This window comes from Megalopta genalis, chromosome 4, assembly GCF_051020955.1.
Source record: "Megalopta genalis isolate 19385.01 chromosome 4, iyMegGena1_principal, whole genome shotgun sequence".
NCBI classification, from domain to species: Eukaryota; Metazoa; Arthropoda; class Insecta; order Hymenoptera; family Halictidae; genus Megalopta; species Megalopta genalis.
Window position 1 is genome coordinate 2147111 of NC_135016.1, and position 22410 is coordinate 2169520.

Consider the following 22410-nt stretch of genomic DNA (forward strand, 5'->3'; position numbering starts at 1 on the left):
AAGGATGTTGCAGAGAATTCCATGAATATAATGAATCAGTTTGAGACTACATCGAACATAATTATTCTGATCATTATAGCGGAAACCTTGAAGGGGACCTTGATTTTACAAGATTCTTTATTCACAAATAACTCGGCGGAGATTGCACATTAGAGACAGGTTGCCGGACAAGGTTCTCCGCGGTATTACAAGTTATCGTTACAATGTTGTTGGAACCGAGCGAAGCGTGCCAAGAATGTTCAAATACGTCCAATTAGCTGCTTTGTTAATTTCTTTAAAAATTCCATCGGCGATCTCGTTACTTTTCCTTGAAGCCTGCGCGTTCGAAAGAAACATTCCGTGTTTCGCTGGATCGTGTTTTACCTCGCTTGTGTTTTGTGTTCTTCGGGCGAGACAACCTTCCGTCGTGATCCAAAGAATCGCGCATTATCGCGTTAAATTCTAACTCGTCATTTTTGACTTTGCGGCGCTTTTTAGGGCCACGGATCAACGGCCGACATATTACCGCGTTGACAGTCGCATCGATCATACGCGGATGACACAATCTTTCGCCTATCTTCATTATCGACCATCGAATTCCATTAGAATTTACGGCATACCGAAGATCGAAACGTACGATACCTGTGATTGATTCGAACTCTGCAATTCTGCTTTCGCTATCTACGCTGCTTCGACCTTTCGGGATGCTCCAAAGCGGTGACACGATCTTCCGTCAGCTTATAACATCGAGCTTCGAATTTCGTTAGGATTTGGAGGATCGGCAAGACCGAAATTCGCGTCTTTGTCGTTAAAACATACAGTTTGTCCGAACGGATGTTGCGACGGGTGAACGCGTCAACTTACTTTCCAAGCCGACCGCAGGAAGCAGTCTCTCGAAAAGTCCCTGAAATCGTCGGGACTGGCAGGTCGGTTGTCGGGCCCGGCCGAGTCCCGGAGCTCCCTGGTCGAGGATCCTCGTGGATTCTGCGCGGTCAGATCCGGGCTTGCGGCATCCAGGCATCGGGCACGGAAAGAAAAATATTATCTCTGCGGCCCATTGTGAGGAATCATCCACAAAGAACGGCCGCGACAGGTTACTCCGACACCGTCTGCTCCGCTCGAGGACCTCTTCAATTCCTACTCCTTGGTCCTGCATCCTACCAGCGCAGCGCCGGCAACCACCACCGCCGTCCTGCCGGCCACCACCACCAGCCACTACCTTTGTCCACCACCACTTGGCAGAGCTACCACCTCCTTGTTCGCAGGCAGCGCGGGGCACCTCGCCATGTGACTGATTCCCCTTCTCCGCAGGTTGACGAGCGGTAGGCCTGCCTACCTGCCGCCCGTTGCCCCGCTCCCATTACGGCGCGGACTCTCGCGGCAGGTGCACCAACCTAAGTGCCACTCCGCTTACCTGTGTGTCGTGCCTACCAAGCCAGTGTGTCCGGTGGTCAGGTTCTTCCCTCTCTTTCTCTCTTCTCCCTCTTTCTCTCTCTCTCTCTCTCTCTCTCGCTCTATCTGTCTTCTTCTTCTTCTTCTTCTTCTTCTTCTATCTCTGTCTCTTTTTTTCACTGGATCTTTTTGCCTCTCTCTCTCTCTCTCTCTCTCTCTCTTTCCGTCTCTCTCTCTGTCTGCCTCCCCCTTTCTCTGTCGCCTCTTCTCACCCCCTACCCGGCATCTCCCTCTGTCTCTGTCCCCTTCGACGTCGCCTCACGCAGCAGTGCCGTGTTGTAGTGTCGTGTCATCCTGCGCTACGTCAACGATCCTCCCGAACGTGGAGGCAACGATCGATCGCGTATCCTCTCCTGATTCCGTTGCTACCGGGTCGCGTCGCCTGGTGACCCGGTCCCCGCGGTGGACAGAGTGACTACGAGCGTACGGGCCACGACCCCTGTCCCTCTCCGAAAGCGAACATAGACGCACAGCCGTTTCGCCGTGCCGCTCGTGTCAACGATCTCGATCCCGATCCAAATCCCGATCTCGATCTCGATCGCGGTCCTCCGCGCACCGTTCCGGGACAGAAGCGCGCGCGTTCGCCAGCTCGCCTCGAGATCTCGGTGTCCTGGGCCGCTTCTTCCGGTAGACCAGCTGGATATCGTCGGCGGCAGCGGCGGTCTCTCGGAGTTTCGCGAGTGTCAGTGATATCGGCGGATAGTGCACTACGGCGGAGAAGGAGGACTGGTTCCCGGCGGGGTCTGCGACGCGGAGGAAGGGTACAGTGAAGGTGTCAAACGTCCGCGACTCCTCATTGACATTTCCGTGACATTTAGTGCGCGATTCGAAGGCGAGTGCGAGAACAGCTTTTCGTGTAACACGCGTGAGAGATCGTCGCGCGGCGCGCCGATCCGCGCGACACCACCAGGCCCCTCTCGGAGAAAGTCGGCAAGGGCCCGGAACGGGTCCAAGGGCCGCGACGGTACGCAACGGCGGCACGAAACGGACGTCGAAAGAGGAGTCCGGGGGAGTCGATGACGGAGCCGCCGTGCCTTATCACCGGCTCGGACCGCTTATCGAGGCCTAGCCGTCTCCCGGAATCGCGTTCTGCACGTGCTGCCGACCGATAACGCCGGCTCGTGGCGACCACACCGCACTTCTGCACCCGCGAAAACACCCGAAATGATCTCAGCATGATCTTCGACGACCGAACCGAGAGCTGCGCGCGCGGGTCGACCTGAGCCCGACGTCCGACAGGTGGTTCTCGAGGAGCGACGCGATCGCTGCGGCCCGACGAACGATCGGATTCGGATTCAGGTTATTAGGACCGATACCCGCGCGGCTTGCCGGGACACCTGTACTCATACTCGACGGAAGACTCTATCGGAAATCAAACTGGACATACTTACCGCCACGTCGGGACGTACGGAGTGGAGATGTCCGCGGGTCGCTGAGAGAATGAGGGAGCTGGACACCGAAAGCCCTGTTGTCTGGCCGGCCTGGTGTTATACTGGTGAGTCCAACGGATCGCGACTAAACTAATTCTAATTCGTCGAGGATCTCGATCGACTCTGGGATCTTCTTCTCTCGAGAACGATTCGACGGTTTTATGCCTCCGCGCGAAGCATACGAATTACCATCGAGGCTAGATGGCTCGATCTGGGTTGCAGTCTATTTGGCACTTTATCAAATGTACAACGATATGGAAACGGCTCGAGCTTATTTCGTGTGACGTTTCTTTGATTGCTGCGCGTGGGCAGAACTGGTTGCTAAAGTTCATTTTATTTGAACCCGATGGAGCTGTGCTCTGCGTGGAAGTTTTGTCGAATGAAAGAAAGTCGCTCGAATTTGTTCGATGCGCGACGTTTCTTGGACAGCTTGTGCTGTTTACGATCGACGCTGTCGGATCGAACTGGTTGCCAAAGTCTGCGTCGATGGATCTAGAAAGTTCTGAAATTCACGCTGTTGATTAATATCGATTGCCGAAGTTGACTTCGCAGCATTTGGAACGCTCGACGTTCGCGCATCGATTTATGAGTAAACGTGTAATGAAACGGAAGGAGTTCGTTCGAATTAGCTTCGTGTGACAGTTCTTTGAACCTAGAATAATTACGTCCGGCTCGCCATTTATAGAACGGAATTGTAGAATAGAATTTGTGCGATACGATAGAAGTTTGTTCGTATTATTGAATCGACATGGTCGAGAAAAGCTAGTTGCTGCATTTCGTTTCACCGAATTGTAAATATTTGTCCAACAACGAGTGACAATTCCTAAAATAACTGACAAAAGGGCGGGCGGGGGCGGGAGTTTATCCGAATTAGTCGAATGCGACGTTTCCCCGGCATCTCTGCCGAATCTGCGACTGACATTGTTACCAAAGTTCGTTCGATTAAATCTAGAATACTTATAGCCCGCGCGATAATGTGTCAGGTTATCGAGCACAACACGTTTTTCATCGAATTATTCCGGCATGACGTTGGTTTCGCAAACGTTCTGACTGGAACTGGCAATGTCAGGTCGAGCAGATCAATTGTCAAAGTTCACGTCGTCGCCCCGATGCTAGTCTATACGAGGATTCCAAACAATGGTGCGAATTCCATACTTCTGGTCATTCATAAGTCCCTTGTTGTTAATTCCTCGCCATTGAAAACAATTCTCTATGACGCATTTGCTCCCTATAAATATTCTGTATACAATTCCGAATATTCGTGAACAGGCTGCTTCATTCAATTACATCGACACCGATACGCGATCCTGATTATTAATTGACGTTCAGAAGGATCGCGAAATGTTCGACATCGAATGAAAATGATCGTTCCACCGCGTCCTTTTACGATTGATATAATATATATAAACGACGATTGATCAACGATACCGAGGAAATTGTAAAAGTTGTTTCGCGGTGGACAATTATTTCGAGGCAGCCCTTTCCTCTCGACGATGTCGCCGTGTGGGCATTACTTCCAAAGTGTTTGCTCCAAATTAGGTTCTCGCTCTCGTACGACGTCGCCATTCAGTCCAATGTTTCATTGAGAACAATGCTTTCCATTCAGTAATTGTTAGACACGGCGCCGAGTAAGTCAACCAAATGGCAACCGCGACCGTTGTTAACGACATGCTCGGCAATTTTCCGTGCGCGGAACACGTTTCACTGTAACAGCAGCCGATGTTTACCTGTGACAGCGTCTCTTACGAAATCCCGCGACTGTGTTCGCTATCGAAAGCCTTATATGCGTCCTTATTTGCTCGGTTAAATTTTCTAATATTTATACTTCGACGATCCTCGGACACCTAGCAAGGCAACGCGGCACCTGTAAACACGTGGCACAGAGAAGTTTTCCATTCATGTTTCACGTGTATCGGCACGATAAAGTTCTTCCACGCACGGTAAACGTTCCGAAAGACATTTCGGAGCCCATTGTATCGTTTAATCGAATCTCCATAGACCGGCCACCTATTTTATTGTGTAACGAACGATACGATCGATATATGGATCCGTGTTTGACGTTTCACAAACACCGTCGATCGCTGCTGGCTGGCAGCGCCTCCGGTACGCGCGTTCGATAGTGGACAAAAGTACGCGTATCGATCCTGATCCAGCGCGATACCGTTCGCGATGACGACACGCGAACAAATTATGAAACACACGTGTGCGCCTCCGTGAATTATGGTTCGCCGCGAGATTACGAATGCTCGCAGGTGAGACTATTTTACGATAAGAAATCCGAAATTCGGTCTCGCGATTATCTCGTGTTATGTAACGCGACGCGGCACCTTTCGATCGATCCGTGATCCACCGAGTATGTATCAGTTTCCGTTGTGCAATCGGTCCTAATTGGCCGAAAGATTCGAGGCGACGCGAGAGCGTAACACGCGTTCAATAACGAAATGTTCTGCGATTGTGTATTTGGTTCCGCGACGTGAAATTCCTTGTCACGCATCGATCATCGTCGTCGCGAAATCGCATCCGTTTGATAAAGTTTTAGTGTCGGGATTTCACTCGCGCGGTAAAGCGTTCTGCCGGTGACAGGTTCGAACGGATCGGCAGAATTTCACTCGGTGGATTCCAAAGCGTTGGCCTTTTGAACTGTTAACTTTTCTCTCTTAGCAATGAGTTCGTAACACTGTTCAGTTCTTTTTTCTATGCGCCCATGTTTCAGTGGCAAGGCGATTCGTAATGCTTTATTTTTAATAAAGTACGAGGGAATAAAAGTAGAATTGACATTTTGACGCGGTTTTCAATTTATCGTAGACATTTCTGCTTTCTGGTTGCTCGTTTAAAAAATTAATAAACTCATAGCTGGAAGAACAATTCACATTCGTTATATGTTTCACTGGAGAGGACTTCATTGAAATGCTCTTTATATTTTACTAAAAATAGCGATCCATACTTATTATTTTAATGATAAACGATAGTCTCGTTAGAGCAAACTGCAGATTTAACGCGTTTAGAACAAAAATGAATCGAATAAAAATCTGCGAAGATGTCAGAAAAATTTGAGGATACCGTCGCGTTATTTTCAACGGTATAAAAAGGGGAGTGGCATTCTTATCTGGCCTATGTTTCTTACGATAAACTCGGCAGTTTCAATGTTGCATCGAGCAAGTACCATAATTCCGCGACAGTCGTTTGAAAATGAACGGTGACGCACCGGGACACAATATTGAACCAGACATCCGAACGCAAAGATAATTAACGTATCACTGGCTTAAAAATAACGCGCGTTCAGCATGTCGGACGATTCGTCGTTGGTCGATCGTTGAAGAACGATTCCCAGTTTCGTGTCTCGAGAAAAGTCGTTGCTCGAACGCTCTTCCGGATGACGCGTTGCCTCGCGAGAACACCTTCGTTATCAGTCGTTATCAGTGTCGCCTCGTGAGTCGCCGACAACCGGAGGAGTCGGACGATAGGTACTTTCGGCTGGCAACGCCATAAAAACGAATTCCCGGGAGTTTAGGGTGTCTTAAGTGAGCCGGAGGAACGAATGTCGAAGCGTGTAATTACGGCTCTCGATCTTGACAATTAGGAGGCCCTCGGAAGCTGTCGGTAGCGAATAGGCGGCCACTTAGACGCCGAAATTTCCAGCGGGCCTTATCTCGGCGAATCGGGCTCGGTTGTTCGTCGGCCGCTTCTAATTAAGAGGGTCCCCGCCGATTTTTTCTTCCTCTCCGCGAAATTGCTTCGTCGACTACCGTCTTCGTATAATCCGGCGATATTTATTTATTGCGCGACTCCGATACTTGCGGCCACGCAGTCGCTCAATTATTTTGGCAACCTCTACGATCGTAGCTTTCTCGAGAATGCCATAATTATTCGAGCGAACGAGCCAGTCTTTAAATTTTATGAAACCCGAATTCGTTAACGTTCGCGTCCAAGTGTTCGCTCGACGATCTGCCATTTAAAATATAATCGCTGCAACTTTCGTTGAAATATTTTAGGCAGATTACGGATCTCTTCCGAATTTATTCGATCGTACGAATCGGTTACGAATGTCAGCAGCGTTCCTATCCGTTTTCGTCGTTGCTGCTCGTTCAATAATGTCAACGAAATGGTAATCGTTGAATACGATTTATTCTAGTCGATTTTAGTGGATTGTACAGAAAAAGAAATTGTAACTTTTTATCCTGCGTAGGCTTTCTTTATCGATCCGTTTACGATATTTCACGGTCACTTAATATTTGATATTATAGGAATGAATTATAATTGACTGGTTTTCAGAAGATTGTTCTCAATACAAATTAATGCAGTTGAACGTCTTTTAGTCGCGTTACAATATCAATGGCGCTTCGGCACGCTAAAACAACTCTAAAAACAATAGACAAAAAGGTATCCCTGCACGGCGCAGCAGTGGAAGATTCGCCTAATCATAGAGCACCGGTTTAATTTAACCACCGTTTCGAACTCTCCGGCTGCCAGGCAATCCACTCGACGACTCGCATAGGTTTGACACGAGATTTCACAATATTTATCCGGCGCAGACAGTGGAAATTCCAGCAACTGGCCAAGGAAGCAGACCTTCGATCAGTCATGCGCACTTGACTGCCGGTGCTCATCATTTCTACCCACCGGAGAAAGAAAAAGGAACAAAGAGCGTAAAAAAATAGCGTGGAAACTGCCGTACGATCCAACTGCTGACGTATCGAAAATGATGAACCGACATTGTGTTGTGTCGTGCTCGTTGCCGGCCTACGGGGCCCCGCAAAGTGCATCGCTTGCCGCACAATGGCGTCGGCAATCAGTGGCTTTTTCACGGGGAATACATTATCTTCCGGCTGGTTGATGCCTGTTCGTTAACTGCCGTACCCCCGGCACACCGTTTGTACCCCGTGTTGCGATTCGGTGACAGCGGCGATCCCGCGGAACGAATCCGTCATGATATAATGCCGCGGTAATGGCGAACGGTGCGCGCCGGACAAACGCCACTCTTTGTCGCGGCCGCTAATGGGATTAATGTTCGTTCTCGGCTGACACAATGTAAACCTGGACACCGTTTCGCTCGATTCCCGATGATTAATCGACCCGATGACTGAATCAACCTTGGACAGGGACCGGCTCTCCGTGTCGCACCATTGTTTCCGCAACGGCTGCTCCCTTTTACCGCGGGGGGGATGCTGTCGCTTCGAATCCCTGTCGGGCTTCCGGATTTCCAGGGAAATTCGAGGAGCTATTCGCTTCGGACAATCGAATTGTTCCGCTAAAGCGCATAAAAAATCCGCGGTCTACTTCAGAATATTATTATATTCGCGCTTTAATCGTTGATAGATCGTTGGAAGGTTTTCCAGCGGCTCTGCGAGCGATCTCTCGCGTTCGACAATTCGGAACGAAGGCGATTCGATGAATTGTTCCGAGGAACCGAATGGACGGTCTTTCGAAGCGAGTAGCACGTTCGAAAGCGTACATTTTGTACAACTTGTGGTAATTTTCTGGCTGAAAAATCTTGTTGCACAGCGTGCGTACGCGTCGTACAAACTGATCGGTAAATTTGTTCCTGGATCACGTGTTCACTAATTTCTCCGACGAACGCGTCGCGTTTGGATCGCGCCTTGGAAAACCGTGTTCGGATGGCACAGAACTCGTCCGTTCAAACAATCGAGAATGAAAGCTCGCGCAGCCAGCAATGGTGCAGCCGTTCTTCCCGAAGAATGGCATCGTCCTCGAGGAAGGCCACCGGTCGTCAAGATTTTCGCGCAGGTAGCTCGATTCATCACCGTGGCCAATAGGTAAAACTCCCATATGGGAAGTCGAACAGTGTCTACAACGACGCGAGGCTTCCGGTTTGCTTCCCAGAAAGCACGCTCCCCGTCCAAGTATCCCTGTAGAAGTCAGCCCGCGGGATCGAGCGCCATGTAGGGCCTTCTGGCTCCGACTTCGCGAGCCGGCGCACGGCAATCCTCGACCTTCGGCTTACGTCAGGGTGCACGGAGCAGGGTACAGGGAACAGGGAACACACGAGACTTGTCTTCGGCAAGTCCCCTCGGGTCGTAGCTGTCCCGGTTGCACGGATCGCCATTGCCGGAGTTAAATATTGGCTGTCGCTCAAAATACAAACGCGGCTCCTCTCGTCGCCGCGCGGCCCTTACCGGCTACCATCGGCAATTGACATATTTATGGACCACAAAGCAGCTGGCTTTATCGTTTCCACCGGTGACTCGGTTCGTTCTCATTGTTTCTGACAGCATCGGAATTGAGTTACACCGCGACTCGTATTATTGTTCGGACGCGTTCGGAATCGCTGCGAACGCGACGTCTCTTTCTCTCTCTTTCTCTCTCACTCTCTGTCACTCTTTCTCTCTCTGGGTCAGGGTAGTCCGGTGGTCACAATTCGGCGGCCATTTTCGGTGTCTTCTTTCTTGACGCCGACGTTCCATTCCAAGAGACTGACACGTTCTCCACGCTCCGCATCCTGATTCGTTTTAACCGAGCGCCCATCCAAATTCAATCGTTTCAATTTCTTTCTGGGATTTGAGAGATCTTTGTATCGTTATAAAATATTTGGTTGATCGGAAACTAATTTCAGTCCTTCGTGTAAAATTTATTAAATCGTTTTGCAAACGAAAAACTGGACCTGTACGAGAATGAGGTTTCGAAGAAGCCAGAAAGATGGCAGAAGATTGTAAAACGAAACAGGGAAAAATTTACTCTAGATATTAACAACTTTAACAACTACTTTTTCTCGAGAGAACGCAATTATCTTTTCAACAACCTCGAAAGCTTCCATGTACAAGAACTAGTTAGGCCAATTTCACATGCATCAAATGAGAGTCGTACGAAATGGGAATACCGTGGGTCGAAATAAATAGTCTTCGTTTTGCAATTCAAAAAATAGCTACTTCCTTCAGCGACGCGTACACGGCGGAGCTTCGGGAAACGGGGCACTGCGTAAATCAATGAAGATTAAATCCGACACCGTAGCTAAGTAGCCTCGAATGTTCGTGTCACTCTACTTAGCCCAGCTAATTGAGGCTCGACTCCTCTGAAATTTCAACGATACAGCGAGGATTAGCACGGCTGCTGCGCCAGATCGACACGCTAAATCGTGAAGCATTCGGACACTTACATTTTACGGTTACTTGATCGTAGCGCGTGTTGTTTTTAGGCATGCATTGTTCGTTGCACGTTATGCAAATATTGCTCCTTGTTTGCAACGCGGATGTGTATCGTACGGATCTCGGATCCGTGCTTATTTGTGTGCGTGTTATCTGGTTAAGATAACGTCGAGTCAAATGAATTTATTGTTGCCTTGTAATTTATATCGCTCGTCCTTTCACACATTTCGGTGCGCATGGATCGCGTTTCGAGACGCGAGTCAACATTTTCGAAAATCGGCTTTACACCGCCGATGGTTCCGTTCAATCGTTACGGGGTTTTGCTCCCTTTCGTTTCGAACGGTTCCGTCGGCGATCACGATGCTCGGCACGCTTGCACAACGAGGAGGAAAATCGTGGCAGCATGTCGGGAGCGGACCACGCGGTTCCACAGGCGTAGAAAAGTCCGGCGGACTGGTTCGGCACCGCGGTTGTAGGAAAGTTTAGCTCCCAAACCAGATATCCGGCGACCGGGCTCGCAACTCGGCGCGGCTAGTCTCGGCTCGGCTCGGCTTCGAGACAAGTTTTCTCGGGCCCGGCCGTTGCGCGTCCGGGAGAGGAACCCGCTGAATGGATCGGCGTGTGGTCGCGGAATCGTTTCGCCTCCATTGTGAGCTGACAGTACATAAAGTCGGCTTCTAACTGCGACTGATTGCGAGCAGTCTCTCGCCCACGTATCGCGGCCACCTTGTCATGTTTAATTTGTCCGCGGCTCGACAACCGGCGGACGCGCGATTCGATAGTTTGTCTCGGGGCACGCGATCGTCGGCCACGATAAACGTCAACGTCCGTCGCGATTTTCTGCGATCGAGAGATCCGGGCTATGACTCGCGCAACGGCCGGGTCTCGCCGCGGACTGCGTTTCAGGATAGATGCGCCGATAGCCGAAGTTTCGTTCGGTGCAGCCGCCGGCTCGTCGCATCCCCGCGTCAAGATTCCTCGGCCACGCTTCGTTCCTCCGTTAACGGATTTCGCAGCTAGTTCGTACAGCTATCGGGAAATATTGCTGTTTGCACGCGGAATCGGAGCGAGCGTTCTTATCGCCGATCAGAGAGGCTCGATCGAGCTCGATCCGATAAGATATGACGAGGCCGTTCGGATAAATCGACTGTGCTCGAATTCGATGCAGTTCTAAACGGCTCGTTAATGGGTTCCGCGATATTCGCGCGGATCGATTCCGCCTGAAAGGAAACATCGTAATTGCTAGTAAGAAGTCAAACGAGTTATTCATTCATAATCTTAGTCGCACGGTACGATTTAAAGCCCACGTAATTCTCGGCTAAACATGGTATCGAATGCTCGAACGTTTCTGCAGACACGGTTTCGCAATCGATTTTTCGATATTCGTGCAACACAGCTTGCAGAGCAACGGGCTTTACGCGTAGCTGGTTTCATCGGATGCGTTTATCATCCGTAGATACCGTGAATGCATCCTCGACGCGCGCCGATCCGGCACAAAACTTGGGCGACTTCTCCCGAGTATGGGGAAGGGAAAGGGCACGCGAGCCCCTAAAAATCTCCTCGAGTCCATTTTCGACCGAGCCCTCTCGATAAGTGACACCATAATGATCGCGGGACGCTCGAACTCGGACTGGGACTCGAACTGTCGATCAAACGAGGAGCTGATTCGGGTCCGTGGCGTAATGGTCAAGAAGCGGGATCAAACGAAGGGACAAAGCAGCGAGGAGGCGGGAGGCGCGACGAAAAGGGGGGGCCACAGGGGTATTACGTGGTTTGGGCTTCGTGGAAAGGGAGACCCTTCGTGTTCGCAGCCGCGAAATAACGTCGGTGGTTTGTGGTTTTTCATACGTGCAAGAAGTCACAATGGTGAACGGGGAGAGCGATCCTTGTACGTGGCGAGCCAAAAGCCTCTCCATAGACGTAGAAGCGGCGAAGAGAGGAGAGGCGAGTCGAGGAGTCGAGCGCGGGGGAGAGAGAGAGGGGGGAAACTGAAGAAAGGTGGCTTTTGTTCCCACCTCGAGCGAGCCCGGCGTGGTCTGCCACTTTTTCTCGTTTCGCCTCTTCCTTCGTATCTTCCGTCTTCCTCGTCGCTCCGCGTAGCCCTCAGTCATTTTCCTGCTGCTCGTTTTCGTCTTTCCTGCCGCGCGCGGGCTTTTGTCTCGGGGAAACGTGATTAGGAATCTCCGCGGTGCAATTTCTCAGCCAGAGCTCGTAATCGCTCGCCTATTAGTTTCTCGGCCAGCCGGAGACGGATTTCACGAAATTAGCCGGCGTTTTGTCGTCGGCTCCTGCTGCTCGATCTTCGGGCTTCCTTCGCCTTGCTCCCACGGAGATCGACCGTTTCCTATTTGCAGGTTCCGCGAAACAGCTGCTCCCGGTGTTGATTAGCTTTCGTGCGGTCGGCCGAGGATCGCGCTGGAATCAATCGGCGTCTCCTCGTCTTTCAGATTCTTTGGACCGGCTTGTTCCCGTGGATTCGCGCGAGCTTCATTCTTTTCGAATAGAAAAGAAGAATTGTCCGCGGCGATCGCAACGCGAATCAACGTTCCCTTCTTTAGCAATGTCGGTGGTTCCTTGTTTTCATTTCATTTTTTAACGTTGGAACTGCTCGGTTTATTTGCAGAATTTTTATATTATACTGCAGACTGTTTATATTACAAGAAAGAATTTAAACAATTGGTTAATCGACGATGGACGATTTCTACGATAAAATTATTTTGTCTGTGGGAAAAGTTACAGCACAATGTAAGAAAAATTTCCTCTAGAACAATGATCATTTTCCATAAAAAGCCGGACCCAGTGATCCGAGACAAAGATGAAATAAACGAATTCTCTTGAAAAAGACTATGCATGCGGAGAATGATCGACGAAATCCTCGTACGAAGTAGGCGCGCGCTTTCAAAATGGAGCCACGGTGTAGCAGAAAATCGTGTAACAGGCATCGCGATCGAGCAGCGTCACTGGAAAGTCCATTAGCGATCTTCCGGCAGGCGAATCGCGAGTCGCCGAGGTCCCTCGGCGGAGTCGAACGGGGAAAAATAAAGCGAGGAAGTAATTTTTCAGCGAATCGGACGATTTCATTGGCAGAGCCGGTCGGATACGAGAAGGAATCCGAAGCAAATTGACGCGCCTCTGTACCCAACTCAACCGTCGTCGCACCTCGGGTTACACCTCGTGGACACTTTACGACACTCCATTCACTCAAATTGATTCATTGTCCCCCAAACGAGCGCGGGTTGAAAGGATTGCCGGTCGGGCCGATGAATGACAGCGAGCCGGGTGTTCGTTCCGACGGAACGGCGCGCGCTCTCCGTTTCCCGGCGCCCGGTCTCGTTCCTACAGGTGTCCCAGGTAAGGCGGAAGGCTGTGCCAGGGGGGGGGGGATGGGGAATGCTCCTTTAATCGCGCCATGACGTTTCCATAGCACACGAATCGGCCGAGTCACGTCACTTAATTGCCCCGGCGAATTGTCGGATGTCTTCCGTGCGCGGCACGCGTTTATCTTTCGGCTGGAAGCGGCGCCCGGCGTGAAAAGGAACCGCGACGGCATTATCCGGCCGACCGGCGGCCACGAGAAACCGTCGATAACGAGATATCGGAACGGGAAGACGATTGATAGAGCCGAGACGCGCGGATTGTCCGGCTTGCGGAATCGGACGACAGCTGGCGAGCGTTTCTGCCAGGGGTACGACTCTCTGTTCGAGAACAGAGCCGTCTAAGCAGATTCGATTGTGCCGAGTTAACGCCGAACGTATCCTGCCGTCACCGGTCGAATACCGGTTTCCAATTTCCTGTCTTAGGATCGTCGAAATTACGAACGGCGCCGAACGCTACCAAAACAAGAATTGGCGCAAAGATCGCGGAGCGTACGGGCAACGATTAATTGATCGCGAGGCAGGAATCGGGCGATGCCGGGCCCAGGAAAGGTCTGCCGGTTCAGCAAAAAGAGCGCGCAATCCCAAGAGGCTTCTAACCGCATTCCGGAGCGAATATCGCCGCGAGAAGAGGCACCGCGAGCGCGGAGTCCACATGTTATCCTGTCGTTTCCGACTCTCCCCCTAACAAGCCCCGCAATTAAAAATCATCCGCACGCTCCAATCAGCCGAGAAGTTCTCGTTAATGAGACTCGCGCTACAATATTTCGAGCCCGAGACGATTTCGCTCTTCCGGTATGCGGCGCGGTCGAATTTGCGCGAGCGAAACAACCCGGGAACGCGATTCCTCCCGCTCCCGCACCCTCTCCCGCGCCCGCTCCCGCTCGCGATCCCGCGCCGCGCGATGCCCCGGAGACTTTAACGAGTCGAATAAGATGCGTGAAATGTGTCGAAGCGCGTGCAGATAGCTCCCGTAGCCCGGTGCCGATCTAACGAGCCGTGAACTACACCTCGCGGCCCTATGAAAATGCAAATGACGCTGCGCCACGGTCAGATAACGATTTTTTACCGGGACGCTCGCCGAGGCTGGCGACGCGACGTTTCCTCGCGTCCTCCTCGCGTCCTCCTCGCGTCCTCCTCGCGTTCTCCTCGCGATTCGTCGAGCACAGGCCACCGACGGAAGCCGTTCTTAATGGCGGAATCGTTGTCGAACTTTTATCGAACCACTCGCCGATCTCGCGTTGCCCGAGGAAATCGAGCCGAGATCGTTATCGGCCGGATGATCGAATGGACGGCTGCCGCGCAGAGCCGGGAAATAGTTCTGCCGGTGGAAAACATGACAAATCGCTTCCTGGTTTTCGTTTCGACGATACCTGGGCGTTGCTTTGAAGCGTTGAAAATGTTTAGGGTGCGGGACCTTTTTTAGGAATGCGATTTTATTTATTCGACGATCTCCGCGGGGAAAGCCTTTGTTACGTAAGACAAAGGAATTAGCGGACTTAGACCAGGAATCATTGCCAAAGACTCGAACTAATACGTTAAGACAAGCGTCGAAGGCAGCGTTAAGCAGTGTTAAGGCAGCGACAGAAGCGGCTCTAGACGAGGTGAAAGAACTATCGTAGAATCGTAGGGTATTTTGTATCGATTTCGTTGAACGCGAGATTATTATTTCCGCGGAATACGAAAACAGCATCGGGCCTCGGCCCCAATTACGTCCGTGTATATGTATTACATCGACGATCCTTATCGAATCCATTTGTAGCAACTAGTTCCACGATCTAGATTTCATAGAAGCGATCGCCGGAGGTTTCGTCGGTTTATAAATGTTTGCGTGCACCGGAGTGCGCATAATTGAATAAAAATTCCAGGAATATTTTCCGAATGATCTACATGCGCATACAATATTTTCGTTGCAACATTTTACTCGAGTCATTTCCGCATCTTCGGTTGGGCAACATTCCTTTCGTACCGTTACTAGCTCGGCAAATGTAGCAACGCCTAGAAGTTGAATCGTTTCGCGGCTCTTCCTCGGCTCTTTCGATCGTTAAAAAAAAAATACCGAATTCGTTCGATCTCGTCGCGCCTTTCGCCGTCGAAGTCTCTCTCTAGGTTCGCGACCGAAAATCGGCAGGTAGGCTCGCGATTGAATTTCTCGGCGTATACGGCTCGTCGTGCGTTCGTTCGAACCGTTGAAAAGATACGATTCACACGGTGAAAGAAAACGGTGAACGACGACGCGACGGTGGAGTCTCTGCTGGCCGTTCGCAAGAAGGACAACGTTTTCGTATTCCGTGGACGTGTTGTCTGGGTTGTCATACCGACACGCCAGCCACGACACTCTCCGCGTCTTCGTACGTAGTTGGTAGGCAGACGTGCCAACCCGACGGCTAAATATGCTCAAAGTCACGGATCCGTCCGATCGCCTCTCCGCCCGACAAGTATGCACGCACCTGTGTTTTTGTTTCCCGCGCGCATTCAGCTTTCGATTTTTAACGCCGTCGGCAGTTAAAAAAAGCGACCGGCGCGGCGCTGCACGCCGAGAATCCGCATAAATATGGGCGCCGGTGCTTCCCTTGCGGCTCGCCGATCCCATCGGATCTAAACGATTTTCCTTCGATTTCGTGCTTCGAACGTTTCGTAGAACGAGTCTACGTATTTCCTACGATTTTTAAAATATATCTGTTCTTTTCTTTTCTGAAGAGATACCGCGAGAATCGTCTGAAACTGTCTTGTACTCGAAGGTACCAGCACGTACACTTTCTTCTGGCGTTTAGCATCCTTGAACGCTAATCTTGAAACGAGAGAATAAATATTGTTACTTTTTTAATACACGTTTGTCAACGTTTAAACATTAACAGAGAAATATTCTTCAGCGTTGGTTCTCGTTAATTGCCACGTATAAATCGTACGCCCGTCTTGGCAACACAAATTCCGCCACGAAAGCACCCATAGCATAAAGTCTGCAGCGCCCAAAGTCCTCTAAAGGGAGCCGAATAAATGCCCCGCATAGAAACGAAGCAACCGAGACAGAAAACAATCGATGCACACCGGCGGAATCCTAAACCGTCCGTCCGATATCCGCAACTTGTTGGACCATCTAGAAGCGGAACATGCAGCTCCAGCCGTCGTAACCAAGATTTCCGAAGGAAGCATCGGCGCGACGAACAATGGCTCGACCAAAACAACCCGACAATTCCTCCCGGGCCTTTTCTCGGCGCATCGTTGCGCGAAGCATTAAATCCGACGGATAAGAAGGGAAAAGGGAGCGGAACACCGGCTCCGAAAGCGCAGACGCGAGTCCACGATCAACCCTAATCGGATTACGAGCGCGACCGGTGCCGAGGGACCTTGGTCCGGGTTGTTCGACGGCATCGCGGCCGCGCGGCGATCCGAAATATCGACGTAAAAACGGGGCCGTCCGATTCGTTTGGAGGGAAACGGCTTCCCTCGAGCGCGGCCAGAAGGCAGGAGGGCGGGAGGCAGAGGAGGCAGAGAGGGCCCCGGACCCGGAGAGGCCCCGGTGTCTTCCGATTAAGAGCGAGCTTGCGTTCCAAGGCGGTCGTAACGCCGCTCTAAGAGCCCGTACCTGTCCACGGCCGGGTAATACCTGAAAACATGTCTCTATCACGAAGGGGAATCTCCCTCGGCCGGTAACGCCTTCGCATAAAACCGACGTTTTATCCCGTCTCCGGCGGCCGCGACGTGTTTACGGCGTTTCTATAGTCGACGGTGCAATAACCAGCGTCCCTCGCCGCGGCCCGGGCCCCGTGGTAGACCGGCCCGGGGTTGGGGGAGAGAATATTTTCACGGGGCGGCGTCTAAATTAAGAGACGGGAGCGTAAGGTGGCGCCGCGCCGCACCGCGCCGTCCCATCCTGGGTATCAGCTTTTTCTGCCCTTTTCCGCTAGAGCCGGCCGGCCGACCGACCGACCGACCGGCTACCAATACCCGTGATTCGGACATTGATACACGGCAGGCCTTAAGTGCACCCTTCCTCCTTTTTTTCGCCGACCGAGAGAGATCCCACCGCCTCTCTCCGATCCCCTTATCTCGCCGGCTCTCAGCGAGCCGCGCTCGCTTCGCTGATTGACGGAATCTCGCGATTGCCGGCCACTTCTCTGCTCTCCCTGATTCAGCGGTCGTTTCGGAAGATCGTGGAGCGAGCCGAGGTTGTTCGCGGCGATTAGGAACGTTCGGATAGGAGAACAGTTGCTTGGGTATACCTGGCCGTGAGCTGGAAGGCGACGTCGGAAGCTGAAAGACGTCGTTGCGAAGGGAAGACCTCGTTCTTGAAACCTGCGACAGACTCGTCGACGAGAAGAACGTTCGAATCTGTCGTGTTCCTCGGCACGTGAACAGCCTTTCTCAGTTTCTCCTGTGCTATGTATTATGCGAAAAAGTGTTGGGCAAAAGGAACGGCTGTATATAATGATGAGCTGCGGATAGCGGTCTATAAGAGTAGGATATTAAAGCTTGAAATTGATCGTTACCAGTAGCATTAAATAACTTGTATGCGAACGATATGCTAAATAGAATCGATGGGATACGCGAAGAGTTATCGTCCGGTCGACGTTAACGGACGCGATGGAAAAATAATGGCGAGTAATTAAACATGGGAAAATACGGTGACCGCGTTCAGGATTCTTTGCTGTTTCTTACAGATTGCACAATGTCCTCCTGCGCCGCGTAATCCTCTCGCTTATCGAAGAAGCCATCAAGATTCGGGATTAGCGAAGCAAATGGCATAATAAATGCTCAAAAGCGGCTTAAGTTTAATTGAGTTTCTATACGATCGAAAGTGTCGGCAACGTTATTAGGCGCATAAATCTCTTCGTAAATGTAAATTACGGTTTCACAGTATTTTACGATAGCTGCTTCGGCAATCAACAGGTAATTAAGCGCGATAACTTTGCTTCTGACCCCATCCTCGTTATATTATGCTTCGATGCCGCGGCGCACGTACGAACCCATATTTTATGCCGCGCGAGTTTTAATCGACGACGTTTAAGCTGCTTCGTTTATGAAAATCCTTGCGACAATCTTTCTGCGCTTTCCCACCCGCTTTCTCACCCTTCGACTCGATTCGCTTTTTCGAGCTTCTTTTATTGGAAAACGCGGCGACGAAGCGAAGCTGCTTCTTCTGTTCGAGATTAACAAATTTCTTATGTACATACGGTGTTTGAGAAATTTTTTTGTACAGTCAATTTTTATATGGTCCGATGATAGAAGATTTACTTTTCAAAGTGTATATTTCGATACATTCGGTGCATCGAACGCCAAAGCGCATCGCGCGAGGCCAGCAAAAACGCGGCTCCGCGGCCACGTGAAATTGAGAAACAAGGTCGAGACTATAACGCTAATCAGAAACAAGTAAAGAGGAACGACGGAAGAACAAGGTAATGAAACGCATAAGGGCAAAAGGATCCCGGTGCCAATAAAGTGGACGATTAAAAGGTGCATCGGCGTGTTCCGCCAGAAAAAGGGGCAGATGAGCGGGAATCCGGTTTACCGAGTTCGAAAAATCGATCTCTTTTTACCTTAATCGATAGTAGCACGCGGGTCATTATTTCTTTGTCGTGCTGAAAGAAGTCCCGGTTTACTCCGGTCGTTTTCCAAAGCTTTTCTTCTTTGTTCAGCAACTAATTAGCGATTCTTGATCGCGAAAATGAAATTGTAATTCATGGTAACTGTACAATTTATATCATCTGCCGTTTCAACATTTTTACACGTTTTAAAATTTTCGGGAAACGTGACACTGGCCCGCGCATATTACGATAAAAACTGAATTTACGGAGCCTCCGATACAATTAATTCTTTGCACTCGAAGCCGTATAAATGCCACGACGAAGCCGCGTCGCCCAACCTTCGGATTTCAAAGAAATTCAGCTGGGAGGGGTCTGCAATAAGTAGCCTTTGCGCGTGTAACCGTGACTGCCCCAAAAGTGACATTAAAGAGAGACGCTAAAAACGCCGGAGTACAGGGTGGGGTTCGAATTAACGAAGAGACCGGGGTGATCGGGGTCCGTGGAGGGGCGTGGGAGGGGGGACGACGAGTGGCCGAGGTAAACGAAAAGGAACGAATCGCAGGGAGATTAAAGGGGAGGCCAGAAAAGGAGCAACGCGATAAAGGAGACCGGGCTGCGGCCGGACAGAAGAAGAAATCGAGGAGGAAGCAGCGTTACGTTTACGCCCACCGAATCGTCGCGGCGCGTTGCGGCGCGGCGCGACGCTGCGGCCGTCGAGGGAGCGCGCGGGAGAGAAAGAGACGTCGGAGAGAGGGCCCGAGCGGGGCCCGGCCTTTACGATACCGTCCTCCGCCATAAACGTCACGTATCTTTGGCTAAAGAGAGCTCATAGTGGCGCCCCTCGCGGGCCCGCGGCCCTTTATTAACGACGTGACTCCGCGGACTTCCGGGACTGACGGAGAACCACCTCGAGCGAACAAAGGGGTTTCGTGTACCCTCGGTTGTTCCCCCGAAACAATTATGTCGCCAAAACCGTCGACCCAGAGCCAACATGCGCGGATACCATACCGGAATGGCTCGCGACCGTTCGGACCGGTTTTTCGTGAAATACTTGTAACCCTTTTGCACGATCCGCTGATTTATCGAACGGCGTCGTGGCCAACGGCCTTGGTCCTTCGAGTTTCGGCCCGGATTCGCTGCTCTATCGTGTTGGTTCGACGATGCCGTTTCGCGGAATTCGGGCGACTTTTCTTTCGATCTTTTCCTGGCTGATGCAAGAGTTTGGGAAATCGTAGATTTCTGGCGTTCGCGAAGCGAATCGAGCGCCGTTGCGTTATTTCTGTCTTATTAACCTTTTGCTCGGGAAAGCTCTCCACTCGGAGGATTTCCTCGGACGAAAAAAAATAATGTACGGATCGAATAAATATCGAAATAAACGTCGCAGGATCGCAACGAATATCTTCGCTCAAAAAGCGCGCGATGAGAAACGCGTTATAGAAATGGTACCAAATATTCCTCCATCATTTCGCGCAGACCGTTGCGTCACGATGTTACAAACGCGCGAAAAGGTGGAAACGCTTAAGGCCTGTAAATATGGGATTAAGCGTCGTAAAATAAACTCGCGTATGAGAAATGCTTCCATATCGTTTCATTCTTATTCGAAAAATATGCAACGAGCGTAATAAGCGTGCACACGGCACCCAACGAAATACAGATATTTCCCTGGTTTCTGAAAATGCTTACGTCGCAAGAATACGCTACAACGATCTTTACAACTACTTTGTAAGCAGATCTCGTTCGCAGAGGTTTCATAAAATTATTGAAAACATCGTCCTGTGCGGATTCCCTCCAGTTCGCACGACTCTGCTTCATTTTTTATTCAAATAATATACGGTACGGGTGCAGACAGTAACAAGCGAACGTATCGTATCGAACAAAATGCGCATTTCCATACTTTATGAAAACTCTCGAGCTTTAACGACCGTGTAAAAATCTTTGTAACTATATTTTAAGCAAATCTCGCGACGAAGGCGTCGTCAAAATATTAAAAACGGTCCTCGAGTCTGTTAAGGTTTAACGAATGCAGTTTTATGCACGATGTTTAATACGATGCGTAATGATTTATAAAAATATAGACACGGATCATTTGGAGCGTTCATTCGATCGCATTGTGCCATCTTTTCTATCAGCACTGTTCTACGAGGTCATTCCAAGTAACTTTTTTTCTTATCGAAAATGCAATCCGCAGCTGTGAGAGCCGAGCCCGCCACTTTGGGAGTGGGAAGGCGCATGTCATAAAACTTAATTTCAACATTATATAGAGATAAAGTTATGACATGCCTTTAGATTCCCAAAACTCCAGAAAACGAATTACTGACACTAGTGGGATGGATTTCCGAACAGTTGACAAAAATCCCGAAAATGAATTCTACTAGTCTCAGTAACTGGTCCACAAAATTTTGTTATCCACCTAGGGGGACCAGTTACTGAGACTAGTGGGATTGATTTCCGGACAGATGACAAAAATCCCGAAAATGAATTCTACTAGTCTCAGTAACTGGTCCAAAATTTTGCTATCGACCTGGGTGGACCAGTTACTGAGACTAGTAGGATGGATTTCCGGATAGATTGGGGTGCGAGTGTACATCGATTTTTGGTAAAAGTTATGATTACTTGTGCTAAAAATATCGCTAGAAAACAATGCGACGATCAATGTTCGTACGATCATACGAAACTTAACGAACAAATACGTAGTCCATGCGTTACAAAAATCCGGGAACCAGCTGGTGAGCGGGTGTCCCATAAAAATGTTGACAACACCATCGTGTCAAGAGTAAGATTTCCTCGACTTCGGGAACGTCCTCGGACGAGATCTCTACTTTCGCCAGCCGCGGAGTGGGCCGTTCCTCATTCTCCGTTGAGGTCTCATTTGGGTTTCTCGTGGCTCTCCGTGGCCCAACGTGACCGTAACGTTGCCTACTATACACGCAACGACCGCAACCGAGAATTTCCTCGTCGAGCCCGGATCGGCCGTAATGATCCGTACGGTTTTCATTGGCGTGAAATACGCGACGTTTACACGCTCGTCCCGTACCCTCGCTCGCGAATAGCCCGCGTACCCGCTGAGCGTTATTCCGCTCTCGATGGAAACGGGCTTGACCTTGCCCGAGCCACGGAAATGGAGCGATTTTATGGGGAGGCCTGCGTCCGCGCAGATACATAATCTGCTCGCGCAAAAATCGGCTTTCGGCTCGCAGCCCACCGAGGTCTCTCGAGATCCGCTGCACTCGCTGCACTCGCCGCACTCGCTGCAATCGCTGCACTCGTTGCTCCGGCATCGAGGAAAGCGACCATGGCGCAGCGACAACTAATTTGGCTCGTCGCAGTCGATTACTCGATTCTCCTTCGCATCGTCCTTTGCATTTCCAGCTAACCTCGACTTTTTCTATTTTATTCCCTCGCGTTTTAATCTTCGCGGCTTAACGAGACGCTGGACGAAAATTACTGTTCCGTATCTCAATTCTGTGAAATGTTAAACGTCTATATCTTTTTCAAATCATTAAATATACGTACAAGTTCGTATTAACTTTATCTGACAGTGAAGATCTGT

At 50.4% G+C, this 22410-nt stretch overlaps 1 protein-coding gene and 1 pseudogene across 8 annotated transcripts in view; both read left to right on the forward strand.

The window, feature by feature from the left end:
* LOC117218845 (uncharacterized) overlaps window positions 1-22410 on the forward strand; it is a 220613-nt gene that overhangs the window by 40514 nt on the left and 157689 nt on the right. The window contains exon 1 of one of the 8 annotated variants that reach the window (XM_076521058.1): window positions 145-2926. The exons of 6 other annotated variants lie outside the window; for them this stretch is intronic. In XM_076521058.1, coding sequence (XP_076377173.1) covers window positions 2872-2926 — 55 coding nt within the window. In that variant the 5' untranslated portion in view covers window positions 145-2871. Of the gene's footprint in view, window positions 1-144; window positions 2927-22410 lie in introns of those variants that run through there. One more of the 8 variants, XM_076521060.1, reaches the window with a different exon arrangement.
* On the forward strand, window positions 9873-9971 carry LOC117218859 (U6 spliceosomal RNA; annotated as a pseudogene).